Source organism: Patagioenas fasciata, chromosome Z (assembly GCF_037038585.1).
Source record: "Patagioenas fasciata isolate bPatFas1 chromosome Z, bPatFas1.hap1, whole genome shotgun sequence".
In the NCBI taxonomy this organism is placed as follows: domain Eukaryota; kingdom Metazoa; phylum Chordata; class Aves; order Columbiformes; family Columbidae; genus Patagioenas; species Patagioenas fasciata.
In genome coordinates this window covers 85658699-85677849 of record NC_092560.1, presented here as the reverse complement: position 1 = coordinate 85677849, position 19151 = coordinate 85658699, and the positions used below count along the sequence as shown (strand labels likewise).

Genomic DNA, 19151 nt, shown 5'->3' with positions numbered 1-19151 from the left:
ACCACCTCCTGTACAGCAAAGGATAAAAGAAAGTATGGATTTTTGTTGCATCTAATCCACAATGCAAGTACCCATTAACAATACATTAGCAGTGGGTTCCTTCAAATATTCACAGTGAAGGTAGTTCCTGGCACGATTGTATTAGCGTTCTTACTATTTTACGGGAGAAACACAGGGCACAGCTGATTTTGCCCACGTGCAGCGCAGTGATCACACGGGTGCGGTGAACCGGGTGGGAGGCCCTAGAAAAGGAAAATCAGCCTCCGTGTGCAGGGCCAAAACAGAAATCCTTTTCAAACTGTGCCATTTTAAAAAGCTACCAGGGGTATAAAGCAGAAAAAAGAGCAGTGAATGTGTATAATGACACAATTAGATGGTTCTCCAGTTCCATGATGTGCTCTTTTACTAACAGTGTCTGCTGGAGTGGATACCCTGGACACCAACAAGCGGGTCCTGGTGCTGTGCCCATGGCGATTCATCCACTGTGGCCGTGGGTGTCAGGCCCTGATACAATAGACACAAAACCTTGGGAGGGAGGTGATCACAGTAGAACGCTTAAAGATAATGAGCTAGCAGACTTGATTTAATCTTTATTTAAAAATACACATGGCTGCTGTCTTTTCTACAGTTTAGGTAGGACGGGCTCCAATACATGACAAAAATTAAAGGGGGAAAGCTTTATTTTTACAATGGTAAATACAGTCTAAATCGTAATTTGGGAAACAGATAAAGGGGTGTAGCAAATGAGGCACAGACGATCCTGTTTTATCTCAGAAGGCTTTGGCGTATTTACAGCTTTAGGCACAGCGTGTCCAATCCCGTATAAAATGCACTGTCCATACCAATTCAGCCTGTCCCCCGATATAAGGACATTAGGATGCCACCCTGCATTCACCAAGGGACAATCCTGATCTAATGTTCTCTGTGTATTCTACACCAATATCTGTTCGTCAACAAACCTTTTACTGGTTTCAATTTCTTTCCCTGATTGTCCTTTTTCAAATACAATGCGTATGTAACATTTTGTACTGTGTAATATGCATTATATAATAGACAATATATGATTTAAAACATATCTCATTATATATTACATGTAGTGCATTACTATACTACACATTTCGGGTATACCCACCCAGACCTGTGCAGCATATTAATATTATTTACAGTGGCCACCATTAATTACAATATTCCCTGGTTGCTGTTCCCTAGGGAGTCAAACGATCCTTTTCCAATGTCACAAAACACAGCCCGGGGGGGATTTCTTCCGAATCGCTCCTGTCCATTGTCCACTACCTATTTCACAATCACAATAACAGACAATTGGTGAACCATAAGTATTGGACTACAAAATCACCCAAGACACAAGTAACAACAACAACAAATCACTAAAGACACAAACAATCATACAATTGCTAAGGCACAAACAGCAAAATCACTAAAGGTACCTTTACCAAATTACTATTCCCTCGTTTTTCTCTTTTATTTATTGTTTTCTCATTTTCCTCTTTGTTTTTTTATTTCTTTTTAATTTACCCAATTTACCAAAATGCACAGACCCAACGCGCTGGTGTCGCCCACGTCTCGCGCAGGCAGCCTGCAAACAAACCAGACTATGAAAGTGCCTTATCTCATTGATGGGGTTTTACCCACGTCCCGAGCTGGCCCGAGGATCCGTGATCCCTTCCGGGAATTCCCCGGTGCCGGCACAAGGTCCCAGAGATCCTGGGGTCCACGGGAGGTCAGGCAGATTATCCCATCCTCGTCGCCAGAAAACGATACCGAAAAGTCGGCAAACAGACTCTTTAACACTGTTTTGAAAGTGTTAAAAAGCAGGCACTTTTATTACGGCGCGCTGGGCACTCGGGGGATCGCTCCTCTAATCCAGCGTGCGTTCCGCTTTCCTCTGGTTTTACATATCCTGGAACTCCTGAAACAGCAAAACACGCCAACCACTGTTTACAGACGTCCCGTGCTCTTTCACCAGTGCGTGCAGCCGCAACGAGAAATCTGGAATGAGCGTCTACAGAAACACATACGTATTTACCCAATTCAGAACAACGCGTTACATCAGCTGGCCGTACTTGTCAGTAATCCCTCCTGGATTAACACCCTCTTTGGATGGCACGGGTGCCGACTGTTGGCAATCAGGGCAGGACATAAGAACGCTCCTGGCCTGATCCGTTGTAATTTGAAATTGTCGTTTTAACGACTTTGCATTCTGGTGAAAGAGTTTATGTGATAATTTAGCTTGCTCCAAGGCTTTAGGCACAGTAAGCGGCACAGCTCGTGCATCGGCCCTCCTATTGCCTTCCACAAGAGGTCCTGGAAGGGCAGCGCGAGAGCGGATGTGCGCTGCATAAAAACCATGACGTCTATGATTTATTAGGAACCATAGCATTCTCAATCCAGCCATCAAAAGAGGATTATCCTCTTCCTTAAGAAAAGAAGCTTCCAGGCGGTTAAGTATGCCAGCTGCATAATGAGTCAGTTACAACATTCAAAGGCTCATTACAGAACACTCAAAAGCGATCCTAACAGCTGTCAGCTCAAGAACTTGTTTGACCCTTGGTCTCCTTTTTCTACCTTGTGTTTGCAACACTGGGTATCTGAGTTTAGCCATGTAATTACAACTTTACGTGAGCAACCAGAGGCATCGGTAAATTCAGTCTTGTCATTGCTGACAGCAGCACTTGCCATACAACGGTAAATTACCAATTTCAGCCCACAGTTTATGTTGAGGGTAATAAACTGATATGTTCCCTGCGTATGTTGCCAATGCAATCTGGAAATTCACATCTTCAGTTAATTACCATTGTAACTTCACCTTTGTTGTAGGAACAAATACACCTTCAGGTCTATCCAATACATAGCATATAAACATTCCCTGCCTTTAATTATTGGTTTTGAATACATTTCTTTTATTATCCAAACTGTTTCCATTAGCGCGTGAGCTAGAAAAACCCATACTGCCCCAATCACCTTTCTCCTTCCTTGAGCTCTCCTGACCTGTGGTTCCACCACCCGTGTCTTCTTTCTGGGGCCCTCTTGACTCACAGGTGCGCTCCAACCCTCCTTCTCGATCACTCTTCCTCACAGGTTCGCCTCCTTCCGGGTGCAGCACCGCGCTTTGCGCACAGGCTTTCCTTCCTTGTCCAATTTATACAATGGCCTCTGCTCACAAGATTTCATCAAGGTTGCTCTATTCATATTATCACCAGGTGGTTCCTCAATCTCTTTCCTGTGACCTAAAATACACCCTAACGGGCTCTTTTTCAGAATACCGCTACTACGCCGTCCTCCCATTACGCGTCACACGGAACGACACGGCTCATCTTGTAACAAATACGAGCAAATAACTATTAACACCTACAGCAGTACTCCACAGATAATACTCAAACCTACCCACGACACACCGCCCTCACAAGTTGTACTCCAAGTTTATCCCACCGTCTCCAAAACAAAACAATTCCGGTACCCAGCTCCAGAGACATCCCCGGGGTGCGCCAAGAGAGTCCTCGGCTCCACGGGCCCTGCAGCCGGACAGAGCGGGTCCTCCGGCTGGCTCACCGCCTGAAACGGGGAAAGAAACGGGACGGCAGAGTCAGCAGCACTGCTAAGCCTCGTTCTTTATTTCATTTGACGATGTTAGTTATAATCGTTTAGTTTCTCGCTGACAATACATCTGTTAATTATTAGTCAAATATAAACTAAGCTCTCAGCTTCTAAACAACGTGTTACTTAACCTTCCATCTCCCTCTTGTCGTGCAGAAGGATCTAAAAGGTGAAAAATATCCCCTCATCGTGCAGGCGGTCAGAAAGCATTTACCTCATGTCAACTGGTTAATGACGGGTACACCTTCTATAACTTCATCGCAGTATACGTTAACTTGGCAGCTTCTCTTCAAAAGCGAGAAGAGAAAAAAGGGACAGGGCTCTGAAAAAACAAGGCAGAGATCAAAGCAGCAGGGGGGACAGAGGAAAAGAGGCCGGAAGAGCACCAGGAACAGGGCACAGAAAGAAACAAATCGGCGCGGCGGCAGCGGCGCGGAGACGGAGGAAAAAAACCCGGCACGGTCAACGGGACAGAGAGGAACGCGACCACGGGCAGGGAGCGGGACACGGGGACACGGCGAGGAACCACGGGACGCGGAGAGATACCAAAAAGTCGGCAAAAAAGACTCTCTAACGCTGTTCTGAAAGTGTTAAACGGCGGGCAATTTCAATACAGCGCACCGCACGCTCAGAGGATGGCCCCTGTATTTGAGCGTACGTGTGATTCACGCTTCTTGGTATTCTTTACATACACCTATTGCATATTCATTTGCTTCTACCGCTTAGTTAGTGCATTAAACAGAAGTTCTTTCCATAACCCCACCCTTCGCTGGCAGTCCATCTCTGGTATGCCAGTGTCCATCAAGGGTCTCCAGCGGTCCCCGGTGCCCCTGCAGCCCGGTGCCCCCTGCCCCGGTGTCGGCTCCTCGACCTCATGTCTTGAGCACGCCCGCTGTCATTTTGTGCTGCTACTCAAGTAGCTCCTTCTCCATTTAGTGGAACGTCCCATTTTCCCAGCCTGCGAGCCAAGGACATCCCGCTTTGCCCCACCTCCAGTCCCTACAGAGCTAGTGTTTCTCTGTTAGGTTTCTGTTCCGTTAGGCCTGGTCTTGCTGCCTTATGCCAAGGGCTTTCTAAAAGATTTTTGTTCCTCCTATCAACGGGAAGCAAGAGAGAGGGCAACAGGCAAAAACGATGGCAGAGCGAGAGACCGCGGGGAACACAGGGGCTTGGAGGAAGAAAGAGAGGAATGAGGAGCCCTGCGGAGAGACGGAGGACAGGAAAAAAGAAAATAAAAAGAGAGAAAAAAAACGGGGCGGGGGGCAGCACAAAGGCTCAGAACGTGAACGAGGACGGGAACAGTGCCGTACGGAATGAAGAAAGCCGGCAACGCCGAGCACGACAAAGGCACAGAGAGAGAGACGGCGAAGGGAGGGAGGAAGGAAAGAGACAGAGCAGCACATACAGACACAGAGAGGAAACTAATGGCAGGGAAAAGAACGGGCCAGAGAAAGCGTGGGGAAAAAGGAGACGGAGGGGCAGGGAGGCACCAGGACACACAAGCTGGGGACGAGGCCCCGAGGGCCAGGGACTCACAGCGGCTCTCGCTTTCGGTGGCTGCCAGGAGGCTTCTAACAGCTCAGACGCTCCCGTCTCCTTCTCTCCTCCCTTCCTCTCCGGTAACTCGGGGCGCTCGGCCGTCCTCAGCCTAGGAGAACACGGTGGGGTGTCAGGGCTCCTACGAGACGAGGCTTCGGGGACATGGAGCCTCGCTGGCTCGCTCGCCAGGCAGCCGTCCCGCTCCAGGATACGCGCACGGACCCCGCCGCGCACGTTGGCCCCCGGCCCGCCGCACGCCGCGCAGAGGGAGCCTTCGCCACCCGGAGAGAGGGGCTCGCTCTCTCGCCTGCCGCAGGAAGCGGACGTCGGGCCCACAGCCCCGCATTGCTTCAGGATCTTTCCAGATCTACAGATTCTGACATATTTACAATTACCTAGGTTTAGACGGAGATATCTATTTGCACTTATTAAAAAAATACGTACACGGGTATGAGTGAATACATAGAGATGATATTTAATATCCGTTTAGATTATGTAACGCACAGTCATTACAGGTAGCTCTACCTACTCACACTTTTCTCTATTTTAAATTGCTTTCTATATAATTTTTTCTCATTTTCGAGTCCTTCATTTTTTAATTTACATATAGACAAGATATTGGTATTTTTAAAACCATCAACAGGAATTTTTTACATTCTAAAAATCCTTTATATAATAGAGTAGAAAAGGGCGTTGATATAAAAGCATTTGATAGACATGTGAATGCCATCCTGCAATATATAAATACCAAGGACAGATTTCTCTGTTTGCAATTCCCACACTCGTGTTTACAGGTCGAACACGTGTTCTCCTCCCCCGGGAATTTTCAGGCACGTTTGGACTGTGACCCCCTCTTTTCAGGGGGACTCCCTTTTGACCCCCGCATCCCCCACCCGCATCGCCGGCCCCTGCTCACGCTGGGGCGCCACAAGTGACACCGTCACGCGACACGAGGGAAACGGCCCCGACAGGCAGCTCATTGTGTCATTTACTCTCATTGTGTCATTTACACGTGCACGTACCACAACCCCCAAAAAGCGGCGGGGGGCTCCCCTAGGAAAACAAAGCGGGGGCAGCGCCCCAAACAGCCGCAGCCCCCGGCCCACAGGCCGGCAGCCGCCCCCCGGCACGGGAATGCTCCTGGCCAACCTGAGAAGGGAGCTGCTCTGAGTGCCACCCAATAGCCATACCCCTCTTTTCTAGGCAGCTTGGAGAACCCTATTTGCCAGTGTTGTCCTGGGACATTTCCCTCGTCCAATTGTTCTTATTTATACCCTGTATACAGTATTAAGATGATGGTTTTCTAGACACATTTCACATTGCTGGGTCACTCCTTCGCAAACAGTTTATAAATTCACTCTTACCTTTTCACCTAATCGTAACAGAGCGCATCAGCTCCTTGCGCTGCGAGGTACCACTGCTCTCCCGTCACCAGTGACAGCTTCTTTGGACCCTAATTCTAATTCGGCTATAAATCTCCTATTAATTTCTTATCCTCTTTGTTGCGGTTTCCTGATGTTGGCTGGAGGAGACAGCCACCTGGGATCAGAGGTGTGGCTTTTGTATCGGTCTCTGTCCTTTCGGTGGCTGGTTTCACACTGGCATCTGCTAACTTATTTCCAGTTTCCGGATCAGTGTTTCCCTTCTGAGGCCCTTTGCAACGCACGATGGTAACTTTTCCAGCAACAGCACAGCTTCCAACAACTGGAGTATCATGTTTAATCTGTTTAAAAAGCATGCAATTGAAGAAGCGAACGTATGCTTGCCTGTTTGAGTGAGCGTTCCTTAAACAGCTTCTCTACGTATGTCGCCGGATATCTTTGCTGCAGGTTTCGCTGCATCGTTCATCCGTTCGAGCAGAAGCTGACCGTTTCAACTGCAGTCATCATCATAGCCGTCACTTGGATTCTGGCCATCGCAATCACGCGTCCTTCTGCCGTCATGCTGCACGTACAAGAAGAGAAACATTTCAGGGTGATCCTCGGCTACGGCAACGAAACCCGCCCCGTATACTGGTGCCGAGAGGACTGGCCTGACCCAGGAATGAGAAAGATCTACACAACAGTTCTCTTTGCGAACATCTATCTGGCTCCCCTGTCGCTCACTGTTATCATGTACGCCAGGATAAGCATTGCTCTCTTCAACACTGCGATGCCCACGGTGGGAAAGCACAGCCAGGAGCGATGGCACAGCACGTCAAAGAAGAAACAAAGAGTAATCAAAATGCTCATTATTGTGGTTTTGCTTTTCACCCTCTCCTGGCTTCCCTTGTGGACTCTGATGATGCTTTCTGACTATGTCAACCTTTCAGATGTCCAGTTGCAGTTCTTTCACATTTATATCTATCCCTTTGCTCACCGGCTGGCCTTTTTCAATAGCAGCGTCAACCCCATCATCTCCGGTTTCTTTAACGAAAACTCTCACCGGGGCTTTCAGGCCGCCTTTCAACTTCAGCTCTGCTCCCGGGAGGTGGCTCACAGGGACACCTGTTCTCAGCAAGGCCACAGCAATGTCATTTTGTCAGCTGGCAACCCCCAGACACCCCAGGATCAAGCTTCTCAAAACGCTAAGGGAAAAGGGAAGACAGTTAGGAAAGGAAATTGGGTGAATAACCAGCAAGATTTGACAATGGAGGCTCTAGAAGAGACCTGCAATGACGGGATTAAGTGAAACATGCTATGCACTACCAAAACGATGTAAGCCTAGCAGAGTTGGTTTGTTGTGTTGTGAAACTCACGCTCTGTCAGCCCCTTGACAGTGTTTCTTTTTTGAAGGAGATACACAACTTGCCCAGTATCTGAATGTGTGATGTGAGCAGAAAGCCAAATTCATCCTCCTGTGTTAGCAGCTTGAAGAAGGTGCAACCGCCCTGCAGTCAGTGACGACCCACTCTGCTCCCGAACTGGGCTGGAGCAGAGACGTGGCTAAAACGGGCGAGCGTAGGGAGGAGACTCAGCCCAGCAGGTACCACACGGAACGTGAAACTCCGGGCAGCGCACCTTCGTTTCAAGGGAGGAACACGCACACAGAGCACAAAGGACGTTACTCTACCTGAGACACACACTGTCCTTAGCAGCTGCACAGCAACGTTGTCTCTGTGATTTGGAGTTCTGGTGGCAAATGATGGAGCTCCGTACGTCGCACCTTTCAAACCTGCACACAGAAAGACGCTTCACCCCACAGGTGACACCAGAAACTAGGAAGCCTCCAAAAAGAATTTACAACCCCACATCCAAACCAGTTACACTCACCCCCACAACCAATCCTGCTCTACACACATCTCCTTCTCCTTCAGACACCCTTCAACAGCCAGATCCACAGTCATCTCCCAATGGGTCATTCACTGCACTAAACGCAGCAGGGCGGGGGAGGGGGGGGGGGGAACTAAAGGAAATTTTAAAAAAAACCCTCCCTAACTGTGTTTTTTTCAGTGGCATTTCTTGGCGTTATTTTTGTCGGGCGTTGGAGGTAAAGGTTTAGCTTCCATTACCTGCTGGGCAGTCGTCACTGCATGCCCAGGTTCACGTACCCCTTGCTTTATGCAAAGCTGCTTCCATCAGCGACCCAGGAGTCTTCAGCATCCTCCAGCGGCTGGTCCTTTCAATCCGCTCCGCCGGAGCGAACAGCTTCTGCTGTTTCCAAGCAATCGTGGGCCACCGACTGCAAAACGGATCCACTGAGGAAAGAAGCCGGATCGACAATGTTAGTGGTAGAAATATTTACATCTTTAAACGTTCTAAGGAGCCATCGAGGCAGGGATGTCGTTTTTACACAAATGGGGACGGACACTGACACACAGATACCTGGCCGCGAGCCCTGCGGGGCGAACAGCGCCTCTGCCCCCGGCCGTGCGCTGCAGTACCCGAGTTTCGCCACAGGGCGGCAGCACTGAGGCGCGCTGCGGCACGGCATTGGGGCGCCCGGGTGCAGCACCGCGCTTTGCCCACAGGACGGCAGCACTGAGACCGCCGCGGCAGCCCGGGCCGAGCGGTTGTGCCGCGTTTCGCGGGAATCCCGCAGAAAAATAAACAAAAAACAAACACAACAAAACAAAAACGCACACAGAGAGCCGCGGCACGAAAGCCACGCGTACAGGACACAGAACCCGCTGGGCCTCAACCCGAGCTCCCACCGAAGCGGCGCCCCACTCGCCACACCACCAAGCCTGCAACCGCACCTTAGCTCTGGTTTTATGCATCCCCCCCCACAGCGGAAAAAACCCTCCTATCTTGCATTGCTCTTTGGCATTACAACTGCACAGGTGTGAACTCATAAAAGGAAAGCAGCCATCGCACAGACACACACTCAGAACTCGACTAGGCTGGGGTTTTTCTTTGTGTTACACAAACGGACTCTCACTCCTCTAAGGAAACAAATTCATTCTGAAGCATAGCCTCTCCCTGGGGGAAAAAAATGCCCACTCCGAGCTCCCAAACACTAGGGAGCTGTGGGGAAACCAGTGAAAGCCAAAACCAACAGCAGCAACGTCAAGTGGAATTTGGCTTAAATTCTGATCATGCACTTAAAAGCCTCTCTCTGTCCTACCAATGGCCGGTCATTCTTTGGAAGGACAAACTTTCTTACCTGAACATCCTAAATTGAAGACTCCACGGAACAGAACGGAGATTGAGCCACAGGACAACGGTGCCATTGATTTACGCTAATGGGGAAAAAAACACCCTAGAAGTCAAACCCAAATTTACTTATTACTTCCCATCACATTTCATCCCTTACATTTCAACTGGCAGCAAGGTGTTCAAAAATTAACTATACCCATGCCACTTATCACTAAAGATTAAACTCTACATATAAATCTTAAAGGTTATTTCTAGCATGCTCATAAATTCATGTGAACAAAGAGAAGGGCAACGCTCGACTCTAAGGAGGGAAAGAGGCGGCTGTTCCTCTATGGCAGATCAAACTTCCTTCTTTTACCTGCAACACGTGGAACTGCCGCGGGACCCGTTCGCCAACGGGGTGTGCGTTCTTAACTAAAACTGGTCGCCAGCTTCTCCGCAGAGGCAGTGAATTTGCCTCTTCTTTTTTTTCCACGTGGGAAAAAAAAAAAAAAAAGATCACAAAAAACACATGAAAAAAAGACAAAGGAATGATCTCTTCCAGGCCGTTTCTCTAAACCGTCAAGTCATTAGAAAATTGCACGTGTCTTCTCCAAGCAGAATGAGCCTGTGATTCCATACAAAAGGAGGGCAAGGAGCAGGTCAGCTTGTCAGAGAAAGATAGGGACAGGGAGCAAGACAAGGTGACACAGAGAAAGGGAGAGAGAGGCAAAAGGGACGGAGAGGCAGGGCAAGGGGAAGGAGAGGCCAAAATGAGCGCTCCGCAGCCTCCCCTCGCTCGCCTCGATCCTCGTTTCCCCGTTAACTCCCGGTGCCCGCCCGGAGACACCACGGACGCGTTTGCCAGAGGCAGCTGTTCAAACAGGATTGAGTCGGTGCGCTCTGATTGGCTGCTTTTCACCCCAGCGCACCGTCCGCCTATTGGATGCTCCTTCCCGCGCTCCGCGCCCAGGTGCCCTCCTCAGGGTCGGACCTGACTGAGGACCGCGCAATTTGGGCATGCGCAGTACTGAGGCCTCAACGCCCGCCCCTCTGGCAATCTGATTGGCTGCCTGCGCACATCAATTGCCATTCTCCCCGCCTATCAGCGCTCCGCCCCTCCAGCCCTCCCGAGCGATCTGATTGGCCCGCTCTGCATCCTCACTCGCCTTCTCGCCGCCCTGCCGGGACCCCCACGCCCTTTGCCCGCGCGGCTTCCAACAGCCGCCTTTAAAAGGAAACAACAAACCGCGCTCCTTTGCTTTAAGCTGAAAAGGGGGGCGGATGGTTACCCACAGCGGAAAAAACCCTTCTATCTTGCATTACTCTTCGAGACTACAATTGCATAGGTGTGAACTCAAAATTAAAGCAGCCGTCTCACAGACACACACTCAGAACTTGACTAGGCTGGGGTTTTTGTTTGTGTTACACAAACGGACTTGCACTTACAAATTCATTTTTAAGCATAGCCTCTCCTTGAGGAAAAAAAATGCCCACTCCAAGCTCCCAAACATTTGGGAGCCTTGAGGAAACCAGTGAAAGCCAAGACCGACAGCAGCAACGTCAAGTGGAATTTGGCTTAAATTCTGATCGTGCACATAAAAACCTCTCTCAGTCCTACCAATGACTGATCCTTTTCTGGACGGACAAACTGAACATCCTAAACTGAAGACTCCACGGAACAGAACTCCACTGGCAGCGAATTTGCCTCTTCTCCGGCTTCCACGTGGAATATCTTGTAGCGTCCTCCAACTCGCAGACATTCTTCCCCAGTCCACGGCCCCAGATACGGAATCTCCCGAGCAGCGAGCTGAATCAACCGTGCGGGATTTCCTTCACGGCACGGAGAAGGCGACACAGGCAAAAAAGCAGGCCAAAGCACCTGAACCCGTCTGCCATCCCCAGCCTGCGGCCAAGAGACCGGGAGCACCCTGCCCAAGGGGCCGCACACCCCGCAGCTCTGGCCGGCAGGTCTCTCTCCCCTCTGCCCCCCGGCACGGAGGAGGCGCTGCCGCCTCGCCCGTGCCCCCTCGCGGCAGGGCCACCCCGGAAGAGCCGGGGGACCCTGCCTCCCTGTTTCCCCTGGGAAGGGCATGGACGGGCGCGGGTTTGATCCCTGAGGGAGAGAGAGGCCAGGCTCTCCGAGCTCACCTCGCCGGGGACAGCTCGGCCAACGGCCGCTCCAGCTCCTCGTGGCTCCTGCTCGTTGCCGCCGCAGGTCACTTCGGCTCTGCCTGACGCAGCCCCTGGGCAGCGCGTGCGCCCCGTCCGTCTGCCGCAGCTCTGGCTCGTCGAGGCCCCGCCTCCGCAGCTCCTACTCCCGACGAGCTCTGTGCAGCAGCCTGGGCTTTCCGCGAGGTCACAGATCCACCGCTGCTAAAGAAACGAGGATTAGGACTAAACGTTCTAAGGAGCCATCGAGGGAGGGATGTCGTTTTTACACAAATGGGGACGGACACTGACACACAGATACCTGGCCGCGAGCCCTGCGGGGCGAACAGCGCCTCTGCCCCCGGCCGTGCGCTGCAGTACCCGAGTTTCGCCACAGGGCGGCAGCACTGAGGCGCGCTGCGGCACGGCATTGGGGCGCCCGGGTGCAGCACCGCGCTTTGCGCACAGGCTTTCCTTCCTTGTCCAATTTATACAATGGCCTCTGCTCACAAGATTTCATCAAGGTTGCTCTATTCACATTATCACCAGGTGGTTCCTCAATCTCTTTCCTGTCAGCTAAAATACACCCTAACGGGCTCTTTTTCAGAATACCGCTACTACGCCGTCCTCCCATTATGCGTCACACGGAACAACACGGCTCATCTTGTAACAAATACGAGCAAATAACTATTAACACCTAACGTCTCCAAAACAAAACAATTCCGGTACCCAGCTCAAATCTCTCTAACGCTCAGCACCGCAATTAGGACACTCTGCGACACAGATGGCTCCACAATGCTCACACTCCTTGCAAGTTAAAGCCACAGCAGCTCCTGCTGTAGTTTTTGGTGTTCAAGTGCATAGTCAGAACCAAGGCACATCCAAGAATTAAACCCAACTACGGTACTCTTCACAGCTACATACAGAGCCAGCTTTGCACCACAACGGAGCACGGGAACAACCAACACCAAAAGCTGGCCGCGCAAACAACTCCACAGCAACTACTGTATACCTCTAAGGTGCTCGCAACCCCGTCCACGCTATCCTGCCGAAATTCCGTACCACGACTTACGGACAGCTCGCGAGCACGTGACCGGTCCCAAATTTCAGAGAAGAAAGACTTCTCACCAGAGGTCCTCGTCCGTCCCCGCGGCGATCCGACCGAGACGAGGAGTCTCTCCAGAGACATCCCCGGGGTGCGCCAAGAGAGTCCTCGGCTCCACGGGCCCTGCGGCCGGACAGAGCGGGTCCTCCGGCTGGCTCACCGGCTGAAACGGGGAAAGAAACGGGACGGCAGAGTCAGCAGCACTGCTAAGCCACGTTCTTTATTTCATTTGACGATGTTAGTTATAATTGTTTAGTTTCTCACTGACAATACATCTGTTAATTATTAGTCAAATATAAACTAAGCTCTCAGCTTCTAAACAACGTGTTACTTAACCTTCCATCTCCCTCTTGTCGTGCAGAAGGATCTAAAAGGTGAAAAATATCCCCTCATCGTGCAGGCGGTCAGAAAGCATTTACCTCATGTCAACTGGTTAATGACGGGTACACCTTCTATAACTTCATCGCAGTATACGTTAACTTGGCAGCTTCTCTTCAAAAGCGAGAAGAGAAAAAAGGGACAGGGCTCTGAAAAAACAAGGCAGAGATCAAAGCAGCGGGGGGGACAGAGGAAAAGAGGCCGGAAGAGCACCAGGAACAGGGCACAGAAAGAAACAAATCGGCGCGGCGGCAGCGGCGCGGAGACGGAGGAAAAAAACCCGGCACGGTCAACGGGACAGAGAGGAACGCGACCACGGGCAGGGAGCGGGACACGGGGACACGGCGAGGAACCACGGGACGCGGAGAGATACCAAAAAGTCGGCAAAAAAGACTCTCTAACGCTGTTCTGAAAGTGTTAAACGGCGGGCAATTTCAATACAGCGCACCGCACGCTCAGAAGATCGCCCCTGTATTTGAGCGTACGTGTGATTCACGCTTCTTGGTATTCTTTACATACACCTATTGCATATTCATTTGCTTCTACCGCTTAGTTAGTGCATTAAACAGAAGTTCTTTCCATAACCCCACCCTTCGCTGGCAGTCCATCTCTGGTATGCCAGTGTCCATCAAGGGTCTCCAGCGGTCCCCGGTGCCCCTGCAGCCCGGTGCCCCCTGCCCCGGTGTCGGCTCCTCGACCTCATGTCTTGAGCACGCCCGCTGTCATTTTGTGCTGCTACTCAAGTAGCTCCTTCTCCATTTAGTGGAACGTCCCATTTTCCCAGCCTGCGAGCCAAGGACATCCCGCTTTGCCCCACCTCCAGTCCCTACAGAGCTAGTGTTTCCCTGTTAGGTTTCTGTTCCGTTAGGCCTGGTCTTGCTGCCTTATGCCAAGGGCTTTCTACAAGATTTTTGTTCCTCCTATCAACGGGAAGCAAGAGAGAGGGCAACAGGCAAAAACGATGGCAGAGCGAGAGACCGCGGGGAACACAGGGGCTTGGAGGAAGAAAGAGAGGAATGAGGAGCCCCGCGGAGAGACGGAGGACAGGAAAAAAGAAAATAAAAAGAGAGAAAAAAAACGGGGCGGGGGGCAGCACAAAGGCTCAGAACGCGAACGAGGACGGGAACAGTGCCGTACGGAATGAAGAAAGCCGGCAACGCCGAGCACGACAAAGGCACAGAGAGAGAGACGGCGAAGGGAGGGAGGAAGGAAAGAGACAGAGCAGCACATACAGACACAGAGAGGAAACTAATGGCAGGGAAAAGAACGGGCCAGAGAAAGCGTGGGGAAAAAGGAGACGGAGGGGCAGGGAGGCACCAGGACACACAAGCCGGGGACGAGGCCCCGAGGGCCAGGGACTCACAGCGGCTCTCGCTTTCGGTGGCTGCCAGGAGGCTTCGAGCAGCTCAGACGCTCCCGTCTCCTTCTCTCCTCCCTTCCTCTCCGGTAACTCGGGGCGCTCAGCCGTCCTCAGCCTAGGAGAACACGGTGGGGTGTCAGGGCTCCTACGAGACGAGGCTTCGGGGACATGGAGCCTCGCTGGCTCGCTCGCCAGGCAGCCGTCCCGCTCCAGGATACGCGCACGGACCCTGCCGCGCACGTTGGCCCCCGGCCCGCCGCACGCCGCGCAGAGGGAGCCTTCGCCACCCGGAGAGAGGGGCTCGCTCTCACCCGCCGCAGGAAGCGGACGTTGGGCCGACGGCCCCGCATTTCTTCCTCTTTTCCTCTCCCCAACCTCTCTGGCTCCAGCAGCAGCAGCCCCCGTCCACGCACGGGACGTGCTCCCCTGTCCCTTCTCCCGCCACGCTGCCAGACGAGCCTCGCCAGCCCGAGGCGGGCGCAGCCAACGGCATCCCCCGGGCTGGGAGCGAACGGCCACATCCTCAGCGCGGCCTCTGGGAGAGGGAGAGAAGAAGCAGCGGCCGTTAGCACCGTAGCTCACCCCTGCCCCAGCCTGCTCCTTCCGCAGGGGCCACCGGAGAGGTGCCGAGGGCCGGCTTGCCGCCTTCACGACGGGGCTTGGGAGCGGCCCAGGAACACGGGACGGGCTCGCAGGAGCTGCCGGAGCTGGGGGCGGCTGCACGGGGCGAGCGGGGCCGCGGGAGGAGGCTCGGGAGGAGGCTCAGGGGGAGCTGGGGACGCACCCGGCATCCGCCCCCGGCCGGCTGTCGCCTCCTGCTCCTCTGCCGGCCCCGGGGACCTCCGCGGGGGCTGCCCTGGGCCGCCTGCCCCCAGACCCCCGGGAGCCGGCCGTAGCGAGCGCTCCGCAGCCTCCCGTCCCTCGGCACCCGGGCGGGCAGCAGACATCCCCGCACCCGCCTAAGGGATCACTCGGCTCCCCTGTGCCTTCACCTGCCACTGGAACCGGGTCCCACCGACGCCATTGCGCTCCCAGACCCCGCACATGCGCGGGACGGCGCTTTGTAGGGGAACCGGGGCGGGCACACCCCCGGGCTGCAGTACCGGCCACGGCCACCGGGAGGCAGCACCAGCGACAGCCGGTGGCACCGGCGCTGCTGTTCCGGCTTCTGGTGCGCGGCGCCCACCCGCACCTGCGGCGTTTGTTTTGTTTTGTTTGATTTTTGATTTCTCGCTTGTGTCGTATGTGCTGGGCATGTGAGGATGGCTGACGCTACCTGAAGAGGCCTCAATGGCAGCAGAAACATGTTCTAACTCAGCAATGGCATTCCTGAGCTTGGGCGAGCCATGTTTCTCCATGCCTCAGTTTCTCTGCATGTAAACTGGGACTCCCATGTCCCACAGAGGCAGCATCAAATAAACTCGAAGGGTATTCTTTAGGATGTTACGCGAGAGGGATGCGGGGGCAGCACATCTACGACTGGTTTATCGTGAACCACTGCAGGTTTGCCTGCCGTACAAGCTATCCTGGTTTTGAGTCACGCTGCAGCCAGCCCAGCACAAACAAGCCACTGGTGAGCCAGGCATCCTGCAGAGCCCTTTGTCCGAAAGCACTGCCTAAAACTGGCATCCCCTCACTGACACTCTGGGTTTCCCCAGAGGCCTGTCTTTCACTGCCTGCACCCGCCTCTTTGCCCAGATGGAATCAAAGGAGGGATGTCTGACCTACCTGCACTGCTCACAGCTGGAACACATCCTCTTTGTTTACCCCAACACTCCCTTGTTTATCAGCAGCCAAAGCTCCAGTTCTTCTCTCTTCTTGTTTTCATCCAAATTTCTGCTTCCTCCATTTAAACTCTCTCCTGAATCTCTCGCCTAGCTGACTTTAACTGTATTTTTACATAGAACCAAACATTTCAGAGCTGATTTCACAGTTCTGAAAGGGGTAGAAATGTCATATGACAAAGGAATGGCTGCCAAATGTCAGTCAATTTTCACATCGTGCATTGGCAGAAGACAGAAGATGCTCAGAAAGAGAGAAGACACAAAATTCATTCTACCAGAAAAAAACCAGTACTGCTATCAGAGTGACCAGTGTCTGGTCTGATCAGCTTTCCATTCCACTCTTGTTCTCCTGTGATAGGATTTTGTACATGGGTATTCTGTGGTTGACAATCTGCTGAAGGAAGCTGACATTCAGGAGACTGAGCAAAGAACAAATTCCTTTCGGGAAAACTCCAATAAGTATTTACAGCTTAACCCGCAATGCCTGCAGACTTCCGCACGGCCGCCAACAAACCCCATCTCCAATTCACCTCTCCCAACAGGCGGTGTGTCCACCTCTCCCAACAGGCGGTGTGTCCATGTCTCCCAACAGGCGGTGTGTCCACCTCTCCCAACAGGCGGTGTGTCCACCTCTCCCAACAGGCGGTGTGTCCATGTCTCCCAACAGGCGGTGTGTCCACCTCTCCCAACAGGCGGTGTGTCCATGTCTCCCAACAGGCGGTGTGTCCACCTCTCCCAACAGGCGGTGTGTCCACGTCTCCCAACAGGCGATGTGTCCACGTCTCCCAACAGGCGGTGTGTCCACCTCTCCCAACAGGCGCTGTGTCACTGCTGGGGTAACGACACTCACTGTCTGCAGCTGCCTCATTGCAAAGCAGTAATTTTGTAATATTTTCGCTGGCAGTCTTGTATCAGTATTATTCTTCCTTAGAACTTTAGATGTTGCAAATAAGTAAAATATAGATGCTAAAAATACTACCTTGCTAGCATAGTTTAAGCAAAAGAAGAAATAGATCGCTCAGAAAAGGCCAGGCTAATAGCCTTAGCAAAGTTAGAGTAAAGAAGTGGTTAAGGATCTAGATGATTTAATCCAGTTTTAAGAAAAGGTTTTACAGTGAGCAATTAGATGCTGTTTAAGGAATTAATCACTAATGGGTCATTAACTCTGACTGCTATTGTACAGTTAACAAGCCGAAGCAGGATTATTAGACTCAGCACCCAATTAAGAAGGAGAAGATATTTACAACAAGATGAACAAATGAGCTTTTAAAATGGAATGGGACAATTTGAAAGAAAGCACAGAAACACAGAAAACTAGACAGAGTTCAAGAAAGATATGAGTTTGTCTGTGCTTCTGTCCCCTCATTTGTTTGAAAAGTATTTACCTATCTGTGCCTGCTTACATTTAGCTGGTTAAATATTTCTTTTTAGCAATAAACGCATAGCTTTCCTAGAAGGACATAACTGCACACAGTTGATCCATCACAAGATTCACATTTACAATGTTTAACTAAAGACCTGCTTAATATGTCAATAAAAGAACAATCACCATAGCTCGACATAGTATTTCTTTTCTTGTTCACAGGCATTGCATGACAAGCTTAATGAAAGTGCCCGGGTGTTTTCAGCAGCTGTCCGTGCTGTCCTGGCACTGCGGTTCTATCTACTGTTAGTGTTTGGGAATGTCACATAACCAAGAGTCAGTGCTGGCTACAGCGCTGATCAAAAGCTGAGGGCGTCTTTCCGATGGTGTCAAAACGTGGAAGAGCGCTCCTGAAATCCTGGGGAGCTGCTTGTTAGTCATGAGCAACAAGCACAGGTAAGAGCTTTTGGAAGAGTTAAGCATGCTCGCATGCAGGACGGTATTCAGAGCTGCAGCTGGACTGCAGCCAAGTAATGACAGCGGGGTTGTTGCAGCCCCCGAGGAGGACGGGTGTGCAGAGCCCGAGCAGTGTGCTGTGACACAGCCCCGGGTGCGCGGCGCTCCCCCAGCACACCCAGGCGTCCTGCCCCACGCCACCTGAGCTGTGCCCTCTCGCAAGCCTTGGTGGTGCAAACAAAGCTCACCTGTGAAAGGACCACTGGAATAAGACCTCAGAACTGAAGCAATACAGCTTTTGTTCTCCTCTTCCCCCCCCGCAGAAGTTTATTCATGTCTCCTTACTAGAAGTTAGCAAAGCATTTCCCTGGTCCCAACAGTGAGAGCACTTTCTTTTCCTGACAGCACGGCGGGGCACCGCCACGGACACAGATGGAGTGGCACCTACAGGCCCAGAGCCCGGCAGGAGGATCCGGCCCAAGCAGGGTTACATCCCCCCGAATTCAGCGGGGCCAGTCCTGGGCCTCCCTGCGCTCCCCTGGCCCAGCACTCAGCGAAGGAAACCCTGGGGGGCCCAGGCACAGCGTGTGCTCTGGTCCAGAGAGGCAGGATGGATCTGCAGGGAGGCTGGCAGAGAGGAAAAGGCGTTTTAAAATAGAGGGATTCCTATTATTATCTGTAAAGAAGCTCTCCAGACAATAGATGGGGGCTGCTGTGGAGAAGGCTGTGAAGGGATGTTTAGAAACTGCTGTCTAAGGTTAAAAAGCTCTCTGAAGTGAAGCTGAACAAAGCTGACATACTTGTTTCTGACAGGACTCTTAAAAGGTACGCACAGATTGTGAAAATA

The 19151-nt window shown here is 52.0% G+C and overlaps 1 protein-coding gene across 33 annotated transcripts; it reads right to left on the bottom strand.

The window, feature by feature from the left end:
* Nucleotides 1–662: 662 nt before the first annotated feature.
* On the bottom strand, nt 663–15779 carry LOC136115325 (uncharacterized). 33 transcript variants are annotated; one of them, XM_071802839.1, is made up of 12 exons: nt 15694–15765; nt 15013–15236; nt 14705–14816; nt 13383–13490; nt 12987–13126; nt 11859–12080; nt 11329–11540; nt 10087–10190; nt 9736–9811; nt 8681–8827; nt 7510–8304; nt 6923–7297 (listed from the first exon to the last, which is right to left on the bottom strand). In XM_071802839.1, exons 7-11 carry the CDS (start codon nt 11468–11470, stop codon nt 8027–8029), a joined length of 747 nt encoding a protein of 248 aa, XP_071658940.1. In that variant the 5' UTR covers nt 11471–11540; nt 11859–12080; nt 12987–13126; nt 13383–13490; nt 14705–14816; nt 15013–15236; nt 15694–15765; the 3' UTR covers nt 6923–7297; nt 7510–8026. The 33 variants fall into 33 exon arrangements, with proteins under 33 accessions (XP_071658965.1, XP_071658967.1, XP_071658970.1 ...); XM_065861374.2 differs by having other exon boundaries at nt 6924–7717; nt 8203–8304; XM_071802847.1 differs by having other exon boundaries at nt 6922–8304; nt 11859–12083; nt 15694–15766.
* Between the last annotated feature and the right edge of the window lie 3372 nt (nt 15780–19151).

Excerpts from the sequence above, each read along its gene's own strand:
- LOC136115325 (XM_071802843.1), bottom strand. The coding sequence starts at position 11,470 with ATGTCTGCGAGTTGGAGGACGCTACAAGATATTCCACGTGGAAGCCGG. Across the intron at positions 9,812-10,086 it reads GGCAGTTCCACGTGTTGCAG|CGTAAATCAATGGCACCGTT; the intron begins GTAAAAGAAGGA and ends TTTCCCCATTAG. Across the intron at positions 8,305-8,680 it reads AGCTTTGCATAAAGCAAGGG|GTTTGAAAGGTGCGACGTAC; the intron begins GTACGTGAACCT and ends TTCTGTGTGCAG.